The 11566-nt window shown below is 55.1% G+C and overlaps 1 protein-coding gene across 1 annotated transcript; it reads left to right on the forward strand.

The window, feature by feature from the left end:
• Nucleotides 1–426: 426 nt before the first annotated feature.
• Nucleotides 427–9911, forward strand: LOC128980514 (uromodulin-like; the record flags this gene model as incomplete). The annotated part of the gene is made up of 5 exons (XM_054398986.1): nucleotides 427–564; nucleotides 5250–5316; nucleotides 6579–6746; nucleotides 7462–7667; nucleotides 9751–9911. Coding segments are annotated over exons 1-5 (740 nt in total), but the record flags the coding sequence as incomplete, so codon positions are not given.
• Nucleotides 9912–11566: the final 1655 nt, after the last annotated feature.

The following is an 11566-nucleotide window of genomic DNA, read 5'->3' on the forward strand; positions in this document are numbered from 1 at the left end:
CCCATGGTCAGTCTCAGATGGTGGTGCATCCCCTGTTTCCCATGCCCAAGTCAATGCTGTGCTCCCAGTGCTGCCAGCTGGAGAGCAGCTCCAGAAATCCACTGGGCACCTGCTGCTGACCCATGCGAGAGGGAGAGGAACTCTCTGAGCCTGGCTGTCCCTCAGGGGCCTTGAAGGGAGTGGGACGTTTTGCAGCAGTCAGCAGTCTCCAAGGACAGAGAGCCGTTTCTATCGCCGTCTCCGGGCGCTCGGGGGCTGTTCCTCTCCTCCCTTCTTGCGGTCAAGCTGACCTTGAGAGGAGCAGACAGCGAGGAGGAGGCACAGCCCTCACCCTGGATGGGGCAGTAGGCAGGAGCCCGGGACTTGTCCCGGCGCCCACCACTGCTCCTCGGCCACCGCACCACCCCGACAGCCTTTCCCAGACCTATGGCTCTGCCGGACAGGCTTCAGCCGCTGCTCCCCCGCCCTGCCAGCGCCTCCCGCGGCCTCACCGCCTCTGCGCGGCTGTTGCTGACGAGCCCGCACCATGGCAACGCCGGACGGAGACGCTGCGGGGGGCCGCTGGCAGAGCCTAACCCTGCCTAACCCTGGGCCTGCAGCCTCCCCTGAGCCTGCCCCTGCCTAACCCGGGGCCTGCAGCCTCCCCTGGGCCTGCCCCTGCCTAACCCGGGGCCTGCAGCCTCCCCTGGGGCTGCCCCTGCCTAACCCGGGGCCTGCAGCCACCCCTGAGCCTGCCCCTGCCTAACCCGGGGCCTGCAGCCTCCCCTGAGCCTGCCCCTGCCTAACCCTGGGCCTGCAGCCTCCCCTGGGGCTGCCCCAGGGCTTCCTGCTGCCACCTCCATCCCCCCAACCCCCCCCCCACCTCCTCCTGGTCTCCCCTCACAGTCTCCCCCTCCCCACCTCTGAGCACCTTGAGGGGGAAGGAGCCTGCCAGCACAGTAAGGCTGCTCTGAGAATCGTAGAATTGTTTGAAAATTGTTGGAAAAGCCCTCCCAGATCACCCAGTCCAAGCAGCAACCCAACCCCACCATGGCCATCAAGTGCCATGGCCGAAGGCTCTGCAACCCCTCCAGGCATGGGGACTCCACCACCTCCCTGGGCAGCCTCTGCCAATCCCTCACCAATCCTGCAGCAAAGATTTTTTTCCTCTTCTCCAACCTAAGCCTCCCCTGGCACAATTTCAGGCCTGTTCCTCTCCTTCTGTCACCTGAGACTGGGGAGCAGAGCCCAACCCCAACCTCACTGCAGCCTCCTCTCAGGGAGCTGTAGAGAGCAATGAGGTCTCCCTCAGCCTCCTCTTCCCCAGCTCCCTCAGCTGCTCCTCCCCAACCCTCTTCTCTAGACCCTTCCCCACCTTTGTTGCCCTTCTCTGGACCTGCTCCAGCCACTCAGTGTCTTTGGAGTGAGTGGCCCAAAACTGAACTTCTTTAACTGATGAGTTTCAGTCTCTTTAAAAAACAAACAAACATCAAACCACTTAAAAAAAGCTCTTCCCACCTCAGCATTCCTCATCCTTTTCCTTTTCAGTTTTCCAGGCCTCAGGGCTGCAGTGCCTTTGCATCTCTGAGCAAGTCTGTGCAAGCCTCTGTCCCAGGTAACTGCTTTGTAAAATACATACTGGAAAGCAGAGATTCTCACCCAAAAGCTGGCAGCAGGAGAGGGCAGGAGGCCTTTTTTCCTGTGGCTCTTTCTTCCTTTCTTCCTTCCTTTCTTCCTTCCTTTCTTTCTTCCTTTCTTTCTTTCTTTCTTTCTTTCTTTCTTTCTTTCTTTCTTTCTTTCTTTCTTTCTTTCTTTCTTTCTTTCTTTCTTTCTTTCTTTCTTTCTTTCTTTCTTTCTTTCTTTCTTTCTTTCTTTCTTTCTTTCTTTCTTTCTTTCTTTCTTTCTTTCTTTCTTTCTTTCTTTCTTTCTTTCTTTTCTTTCTTCTTTCTTCCTTTCTTCCATTCTCTTTCTCTCTTTCTCCCTTCCTTCCTTTCTGCCTTCCTTCCTCCCTTCCTTCTTTCTTTCCTTCTTTCTGTCTTTCTTCCTTCCTTTCTTTCCTTTCATTCCATTCCTTCATTCTTCCTTTCTTCCTTCCTTTCTCCCTTTCTTTCTTCCTTCCTTTCTCTGTTTCTTTCATTTCTTTCCTTCCTTCTTCCTTTCTTCCTTCCTTTCTCCCTTTCTTTCTTCCTTCCTTTCTCTGTTTCTTTCATTTCTTTCCTTCCTTCTTCCTTTCTTCCTTTCTTTCCTTTCTTTAATTTCTTTCCTTTCTTCCTTTCTTCCTTTCTTCCTTTCTTCCTTTCTTCCTTTCTTTCCTTTCTTTCATTTCTTTCCTTCCTTCTTCCTTTCTTCCTTTCTTCCTTTCTTTCCTTTCTTTCTTTTCTTTCCTTCTTTCTTTCTTTCTTCCGTTCTTTCCTTTCTTTTTTTCCTTTCTTTCCTTCTTTCCTTCCTTCTTTCCTTCTTGGTAGTTTGTTAGCCTGTAAACAGAGTCAGGTGCTAAACACTTTTGGTTTCTGGCTCTTGTTGTAATTAGAGAAAAAAACGTATGGATGGGTGGGTGGATGGATGGATGTTCACATCTGCTGCTATACCATGGTGACTGTGGCAGTTAGAGCTCTGAGGATGCACTGATTATAGTCAATATCTATCAAGAAGCATCACCCAGGGCTTGGCTTCCATAGTACTGAATGCAGCCCTGGCCAAAGGGAATGGGAATCTGTTTACTGAGCCCACAGCACCCTGAGTAGGCACACAGCACCCTGTGAACCCCCTGGCTGACCTAATCCACTAGGATGTTGTTCCATGCACACAGTGGTTCATACATTCACAGAATGGTTCAGGTTGGAAGGAACCTTCAAGATCCTCCAGCTCCAACCCCCTGCCATGGGCAGGGACACCTCCCACCAGCACAGCTTGCTCAAGGCCTCATCCAGCCTGGCCTGGAACACCTCCACGGAGGGGGCAGCCACAACCTCCCTGGGCAACCTGTGCCAGTGTCTGCCCAGCCTCACTGCCAGCAATTTCTTCCTCCTCTCCAGCCTCAATCTCCCTTCTTCCAGCTTCAATCCATTCCCCCTCATCCTGTCATTCCAACCTCTCGTCAGAAGTCCCTTCCCAGCTTTGAGTGCTTCCTGCTATTTGCAGCTGATTACTGTTACCCAAACAAAAGTATGGTAGGACCAAGCCCTCACCCTTCCACCACCAGGACTTTTCCACAGATCTTAGGTGCCAGAAGTCATTTAAAACAAAACCAAACAAAAAATCAGCAGCAGCAAACTGACGTGGTGGTTGCAAAAGCACTTTTTAATCAGTACCCACAGTTATCTGGCCTTCCCCTGGGCTATCTGTTGTTATTGCTGCTTCAAGAGCAGGTGCCATGAAACCAGCTGGATGCACAACATCCCAGATTCCTAGGGGAGGGGGGAGGGGAGGGGCTTGCAGATATTCTCCCTGTTTGGGATCCCCTCAGGGCCGTGAGTTGCGTCAGCGGTCCCCGGTCCTGCCTCATCGGCAGGGGCACCCTCGTGGGAGGATGGACTTCTGCAGAATCCTTTCCCCCACCCCCCAGCTGCTGCTGAAGGATGCCAGGCTGGCTCTTGTGCAATCGTGGAGGCAGCATCTTTGCATGGGGGGAGCAGGATGAGCTAGTGGAAGGGGATATAAGGCACGTGGTGGGGAGCAGGAGAGAGGGACCTGAGGCAGCGGTGGGTGGAGGAGCGTAGAGCAGCCTTGGCCATGGTAAGTGGGGGTGAGAAGAAGGGGGAGGTCTTGATGCTTGGTGGGATCTCTTGGCAAGAAGCAGAGCAGGGAATAAAGCCTCCTCCTCATCCAGAGGTCTGGTGGTCATAGCTGCTAGGGGGGAGTCAGGCAAAGAGGGGATGTGATGTGCTGCCAAGACCAGAGTGTGGGTTTTGTCCTGCTCTCACTGCACCTGCAGGGCTGTGGGGGTGGCAAATCACTGCCTCAGTCACCAGCCCTGGCTGAGTCCTATCCACAGCTCTGATAAGAAGACTCCAGTGTCCAGGGCTGATCCAGCACTGTGGCAGTAATTTCCCTGAAGATCTCCATTATCTGTAGCAATGAGGGAGGATCAGCTTTGTGGCATTCGTTTTAGTTGTGTTCCAAGCTTTGGGGCTTTTTAATCTCATGGTCTGCTTGTTGTGGTTACTGCAAAAGCCAGGATCCTTTTGCACATCCTAACTCTTCCAAAGAGCTGCAGTGGGAAGAGGGAAAGTGTTTTTGGGAAGCTGGAGAGATGCCTCAGCTCTGTGGTTTGACTCCTAGTGCCTGTTCTTAGTGAAATGTGACTTTAGCACTGCCAGCACATCCCTGTGGGTCCAAGGTCTGGTTTCTCCCACCCCATCTTGCTGGAATGCCTACCTAAAGTCAGGACAGTGTTTGACCCTGGTGGAGGAGGTGTTCCTTTGGGAGAGGAAATTATTTTGTGACATTGAACCTGGAATTTGTGGAGGAGATACAGGACAGAAATTCCCCCAGCTGTGCTTGAGGCCTGGCTCTTTCTGAATGACTGCAGGAATGATGCAGGAGGGGAAACCACTGCTGGTGGCTTACCAGCCCCTGATGAACTCTTGTGTTGCTACTCAAGGAGCAACTTCTAGCCCTGCTTACAGTAAAACTTGTGCAGAGTGCAAATCCCAAGGGGGGGAGGTAATAAACCAAGGTTGTGTTGCTTCCTCTCTTCTGGTGGCTTAGGGTGGTGGTTGGGTTTGGGGTTTTTTGTCCCTCTGGGCACTTTAAGTGGATGAGGAATTATAGGGTAAGGTAAGAAGGGCTGAAGCACCTCCCCTGTGGGGACAGGCTGAGAGGGTTGGGGCTGTGCAGCCTGGAGAAGACTCCAGGGAGACCTTAGAGCAACCTTCCAGCAGCTGAAGGGGCTCCAGGAGAGCTGGGGAGGGACTTTGGACAAGGGCTGGCAGTGCCAGGATGAGGGACAATGGCTTTGAGCTGGAAGAGGGGAGACTGAGGATGAAAAGGAGGAAGAAATTGTTGTCAGTGAGGGTGAGGAGACACTGGCACAGGTTGCCCAGGGAGGCTGTGGCTGCCCCCTGCCTGGAGGTGTTCAGGGCCAGGCTGGATGAGGCCTTGAGCACCCTGTGCTGGTGGGAGGTGTCCCTGCCCATGGCAGGGGGCTTGGAACTGGATGAGCTTTGAGGTCCTTTCCAACCCAACCCATTCCACGGTTTGAATGATGCAAACAGTGCCAGGGAGCATGCTGGAAACCCAAAGTACCTACAGCCTGCTTCTTCTTACAGGAAAGGACTCTGAGATGTTTGCTGCTGGTCTCTGCTCTCTGCCTGGCTGGCTGTGACAGCAACAAGAGTGAGTCTCCCTCTCCACTGTCCCTGCTGGGTCACAGACAGGTAGTATGTGAGGTGTCCCTGCCCATGGCATGGGGGTTGGAATCAGAAGATCCTTGTGGTCCCTTCCAACCCTGACTGATCCTATGGAAAGAAGAGGTGAAACCCTTGATCTGAACCATGTCCAGGTTCCTCACAGCACCACTGATGGCTGCTAAGAGGGCACAACAGAGCAGGGCTCAGGTGGGGCAGGAACTGGGGTGCAAGAGCTGGCAAAATAGGCACAAATCTCAGAGTCTCCATCCCAGCCACATCAGGCATATAACCCATGGAGGTGGGCAGAGGTGCTGTGGTGTTCCACCACCCTCCTTGCTAGCTGGTGGCATCCTCCATAGCTCTGGATCCAGGTTATGGCCATGCTGAGGAGGTCTCCCAGGCTGTCAATCACATCCTCCCAAGCAAGCTGAGGTGGCAGCTTTATCCTCAGATGTTCTTCCTCTGGCTCAGCCCCTGGAGCTGGGCAAGGCTTCACAGCAAGGGGTGGGTTTGCTCTCACACCTCTCACATGGAAGATGTGCCTGCCCTCAGTATAGGAAGGACCTGGACCTGATGGGGCAGGTCCAGAGGAGGGCCACAGAAATGCTCAGGGGGTTGGAGCAGCTCTGCTCTGAGCACAGGTTGAGGGAGCTGGGGGTGTGCAGCCTGGAGAGGAGAAGGCTCCAGGGAGACCTAATAGCAGCCTGCCAGGACCTGAAGGGGGCTACAAGAAGGATGGAGAGAGACTGATCCCAAAGGCCTGCAGGGACAGGACCAGGGGCAATGGCTTCAGACTAGAGCAGAGCAGATTGAGATTGGATGTGAGGAACAAGTTCTCCACCAGAAGGCTGCTGGAACACTGCAACAGGTTGCCCAGGGAGGTGGTTGAGGCCCCAATCCTGGAGATATTCAAGGTGAGGCTGGACAGGGCTGTGGGCAACCTGATCCAGCTGGGGATGTCCCTGCTGACTGCAGAGGGATGAGCTTTGGAGGTCCCTTCCAACCCAGACCATTCTATGATGATTCTGTGATGATTCTGTAATGCTTCTATGATGCTTATGTGATGATTCTCTGATGATACTGTCATGATTCTCTGGTGCTTCTCTGGTGCTTCTCTGATGATTCCCTGATTGTGTGATGATTGTGTGATGATTGTGTGATGATTCCATGATTCTGTGATGATTCTCTGACGACTCCATGATTCTATGATGCTATGATTTCAGCTTTCTCACCTGTCCTTTGCTGCAGGTGAGCTGCTGAGCCCACGCAGCCCGAGGCCAGGGGTTGCCCTCCGTGTGGAGAGGAGCCCAGATGCCTGCCTGCCAAACCCATGCCAGCACCAAGGCAAGTGCCAGGTGGTGGAGGACAGGCCAGTCTGCAGCTGCAAGCCAGGCTTCACAGGGCCATTCTGCCAAGGTAGGACTGAGCATGTTAGTGAACCCTCCCCACTCTGCCCAGGGGTCCCGATGGGCACAGTGCTCTGGGGTCACCACTGCTCTGCACTGCAGGCTCCAGGCTCCCCACCATCACCATGGCCTCACCACACCTTGGTCTAAGACCCAGCCACAGGCCTCCCCACCAGCCTTCATCCCTTAATTCCTTGGCTGTCAAGAAGCCATGCCATGCCTTGGCTGTGCCAGGGCAGCAGGGCATGCTGCAGAGCACAGCTGCCTGGCACTCTCAGAGCAAGCACACAGAGTCCTACAGTGAAGCTCTTTCCAGGCTCTGGCCAAAAACTGTGCCTTCTTCACCTGGAAGAGAGGATCACAGTCCTGCTGTGGTGCTCCTGGCAAAGGGCTGTGGTCCTGCAGACAGTCCTTGCAAGGTGCCAGGCTCACAGCATCTGTCTGCCTTTGATGTCTTTAAGCTTAAGGACTCTGCCTGTTAAGAGCAGTGGTGGCCCTGGCCTTAGGACCTAGGCCTGCAGTACCAAATGACAGCTCCACATTGCCTTCTGTGTGCTCCCAAAGGCTTTTCCTTTGCCCAGTGCCTCTGAAGAGCCCTGCCAGCAGCCTCCAGCAAGGCTGAGGGAGGATCTCTTGAGCTCAGTGAGCCACTGCCATCCCATAGCTGACCTAGGGCTGCTTCAGGGTTCTTCCTTATTGCTATTGCAGATGGCTTTTTCCCCCAGATGTGCTCATGAAGCTGACCTGCAAGGATGATCACATGAAGATGATGGTGAGGAAGGAGGTGTTTGAACTCCTGAGAATCCCCCAGCAGCTTGTCCACCTGAAGAACAAAGCATGCAAGGTGTCAGAAAGGAGAGAAGAGGGGGAGCTCTTCTGGGCAGCCACTCTCACAAGGGAAAACTACACTGCCTGTGGATCAGTAATTCAGGTGAGGAGCTCCAAAGCCCTGAGGGAAGCAAACACTTTGAGTGGGGAGGGCAAGAGGAGGCCCCAGTGGCTGTTCCTCTGATATCTGAGTGCTGTAAAGTTCTTGTTCCCTGGGGGGATGTCAGCAAGCTCTTGGGCCACCCTCAAACCCCTGCTGGCAGCACATCTCAGCTTATTCAGCAGAAAATAAAATCATAGAATCAGAGAATTGTCAGGGTTGGAAGGGAGCTCAAGGCTCAGCCAGCTCCAACCCCCCTGCCATGGGCAGGGACACCTCACACCACAGCAGGTTGCTCACAGCCACCTCCAGCCTGGCTGCAAAAACCTCCAGGCAGGAGGCTTCCACCACCTCCCTGGGCAACCTCTGCCAGGCTCTCACCACCCTTCTGGCCAAGAATTTCTTCCTCACATCCAATCTCAATCTCCCCACTTCTACTTTTGCTCCATCCCCCCCCAGTCCTATCACTCCCTGACACCCTCCAAAGTCCCTCCCCAGCTTTCTTGGAGCCCCCTTCAGATGCCTGCAAGGCCACCAGAAGGTCTCCTGGGAGCCTTCTCCTCTCCAGCCTGCACAACCCCAACTCTCTCAGGCTGTCCTCAGAGCAGAGCAGCTCCAGCCCTCTGCTCCTCCTCCTGGCCCTTCTCTGGACACCTTCCAGCTCCTCCAGAGCCTTCCTGGAACAGAGGCTCCAGCACTGGACCCAGAGCTCCAGGTGTGGTCTGAGCAGAGTGGAGCAGAGGGGCAGAATCCCCTCCCTGGCCCTGCTGGCCACACTTCTCCTGCTGCAGCCCAGGCTCTGCTTCTCCTCCCCCAGCACCCCCAAAGCCTTTTCTTCAGGGCTGCTCTCAATGGAAGCCTCAATGTGCTCTTTAGTAGCTGGCAACAGCCCTTTCTGGGCAGCATCCTCTGAGCTCTGCAGCCCCTTGGTCCCACACCTGATGAGAGGGTGCAGAGGGTGCTCCAGCTCAGCCTTGCACAGGAGCTGTGCTCACCATGCTGACTCCTGCCTGCTCCACTTGCTGGTTGCCAGTAACCCCTGCACACAGAGCTTGAAAAAAAACTCCAGCAGATATTCAGGAGGCCTGGAGCAGCTACAGCTGAGTTGCACCATCTCCTCCCCCTCTGCTCTGCCCTGGTGAGGCCCCACCTGGAATATTGCATCCAGCTCTGGGCTCCCCAGCTGCAGAGGGACAGGGATCTGCTGGAGAGAGTCCAAGGGAGGGCTCCAAGGCTGCTGAAGGGACTGCAGCACTGCCTGGGGAGGAGAGGCTGAGAGCCCTGGGGGTGCTGAGTCTGCAGAGGAGAAGGCTGAGAGGGATCTGCTCAATGTCTATCCAGAGCTGAGGGCTGGGGGGCAGGAAGGAAGGGACAGGGACAGCCTCTGCTCACTGTGCCCTGGCATAGCACAAGAGGCAATGGATGGAAACTGCAGCACAGGAGGTTCCACCTCAGCAGGAGGAGGAACTTCTGCACTGGGAGGGGGACAGAGCCCTGGAGCAGGCTGCCCAGAGAGGTTGTGGAGTCTCCTGCTCTGGAGCCTTTCCAGCCCTGGCTGGATGTGTTCCTGTGTGACCTGTGCTGGATTCCATGGTCCTGCTCTGGCAGGGGGTTGGACTGGAAGCTCTCCAGAGGTCCCTTCCAACCCCTAGCATCCTGTGAGCCTGTGACCTGCCTGCCTCTACCCATGAGCACCCCCAAGCTGTGTGTGCTTGGTGTGTTCACAGCACCACAGAATGGGAGGGGTTGGAAAGGACCTCTGTGGAGATCAGCAAGTCCAACCCTCCTGCCAGAGCAGGGTCACCTAGAGAAGGTCACACAGGAATGCATCCAGGTGGGTTTGGAATGTCTGCAGAGAGGAAGATTTGTGGAGTCTCCTGCTCTGGAGCCTTTCCAGCCCTGTCTGGATGTGTCCCTGTGTGACCTGTGCTGGATTCTCTGCTCCTGCTCTGGTTGGCAGGAGGTTGGACTGGGTGATCTCTGGAGGTCCCTTCCAACTCCTAACATGCTGTGAACTGAAGTGGAGCTTGGAGCTGTGTCTGTGTCCTCACCATGCCCTGGGGCTTGGGTTTCTGTCTTGGTGCAGCAAAACAGCTCCCACGTGTCCTACTCCAACGGCATCGAGTCCGAGTGGGGAGCAGGCATGGAAGTGATCTCCAGGAGCCTTCAGCTGAGGGTGAATTTCTCCTGCATCTACACCTATGAGGAGGTGGTGAAGCTGCCCTTTGCTCTCACTGCTGTGGACAAGTAGGTGATCCCTCTTCACCTTGCTCCTGACCTGTGAGCTTGCAGAACAAGAGATGCCTTCAGTGGGGTGAGCTGCAAAGCCACCAGGAAGCTCTGCCAGCAGGGTCACCTCAGGGTGCTTCCCTTCCTCTTCCCAACGAGGTGTGGGGCTGGCACAGAGCCTAAAAGGGCCATGCAGAATCTGCCTTCCTCCTCTCCTCACTGCTTGAAACCAACTGGCCACAAAACAAAGGGTGGCAACTGGAGCATGTGCCCTATGAGGAGAGGCTGAGAGCCCTGGGGGTGCTGAGTCTGCAGAGGAGAAGGCTGAGAGGGATCTGCTCAATGTCTATCCAGAGCTGAGGGCTGGGGGGCAGGAAGGAAGGGACAGGGACAGCCTCTGCTCAGTTGCACCCTGGGATACGCCAAGGGGCAATGGAGAGAAGCTCCAGCACAGGAGGTTCCACCTCAGCAGGAGGAACTTCTGCACTGGGAGGGGGACAGAGCCCTGGAGCAGGCTGCCCAGAGAGGTTGTGGAGTCTCCTGCTCTGGAGCCTTTCCAGCCCTGTCTGGATGTGTTCCTGTGTGACCTGTGCTGGATTCTCTGCTCCTGCTCTGGCAGGGGGCTTGGACTTGATCTTCAGAGGTTCCTTCCAACCCTTACCATCCTCTGAGCCTGTGATCCTATGAACTGGAAAATGCCCTCACCAGGCTCCAGGATGCTCTGGGTTGATTTCTCATAGCCCTCACTGACCAGCAGGTCCATGGGAACCCATGGACCTCGTTGCCTCTTCCTGCACAGAGCATGGATGTACCAGGCAGAAGGCAGCTCAGGGCTCTGCTGTCAACACAGCTGGGGGCCTGCCTTGTGCTGTGTCCATCCTGCCTGCTCATGAGTCCTATCCTGTCCTCTCCTCTCCCCTCCCCTCCTCTCTCTCCCTCTCCCTCTCCTTTCCCTCTCCTCAATCCCATCTCCTCGTCCCTCTCCTCAATCCTTCCTCTCCTCTCCTCAATCCTTCCTCTCCTCTCCTCTCCTCAATCCTTCCTCTCCTCTCCTCTCCTCAATCCTTCCTCTCCTCTCCTCAATCCTTCCTCTCCTCTCCTCAATCCTTCCTCTCCTCTCCTCTCCTCAATCCTTCCTCTCCTCTCCTCAATCCTTCCTCTCCTCTCCTCTCCTCAATCCTTCCTCTCCTCTCCTCAATCCTTCCTCTCCTCTCCTCTCCTCAATCCTTCCTCTCCTCTCCTCAATCCTTCCTCTCCTCTCCTCTCCTCTCCTCAATCCTTCCTCTCCTCTCCTCAATCCTTCCTCTCCTCTCCTCTCCTCTCCTCAATCCTTCCTCTCCTCTCCTCAATCCTTCCTCTCCTCTCCTCTCCTCTCCTCAATCCTTCCTCTCCTCTCCTCAATCCTTCCTCTCCTCTCCTCAATCCTTCCTCTCCTCTCCTCTCCTCTCCTCAATCCTTCCTCTCCTCTCCTCAATCCTTCCTCTCCTCTCCTCAATCCTTCCTCTCCTCTCCTCAATCCTTCCTCTCCTCTCCTCAATCCTTCCTCTCCTCTCCTCTCCTCAATCCTTCCTCTCCTCTCCTCTCCTCAATCCTTCCTCTCCTCTCCTCTCCTCAATCCTTCCTCTCCTCTCCTCTCCTCATCCTTCCTCTCCTCTCCTCTCCTCAATCCTTCC

The sequence above is a fragment of the Indicator indicator genome, unplaced genomic scaffold, assembly GCF_027791375.1.
Source record: "Indicator indicator isolate 239-I01 unplaced genomic scaffold, UM_Iind_1.1 iindUn_scaffold_231, whole genome shotgun sequence".
Taxonomy (NCBI): domain Eukaryota; kingdom Metazoa; phylum Chordata; class Aves; order Piciformes; family Indicatoridae; genus Indicator; species Indicator indicator.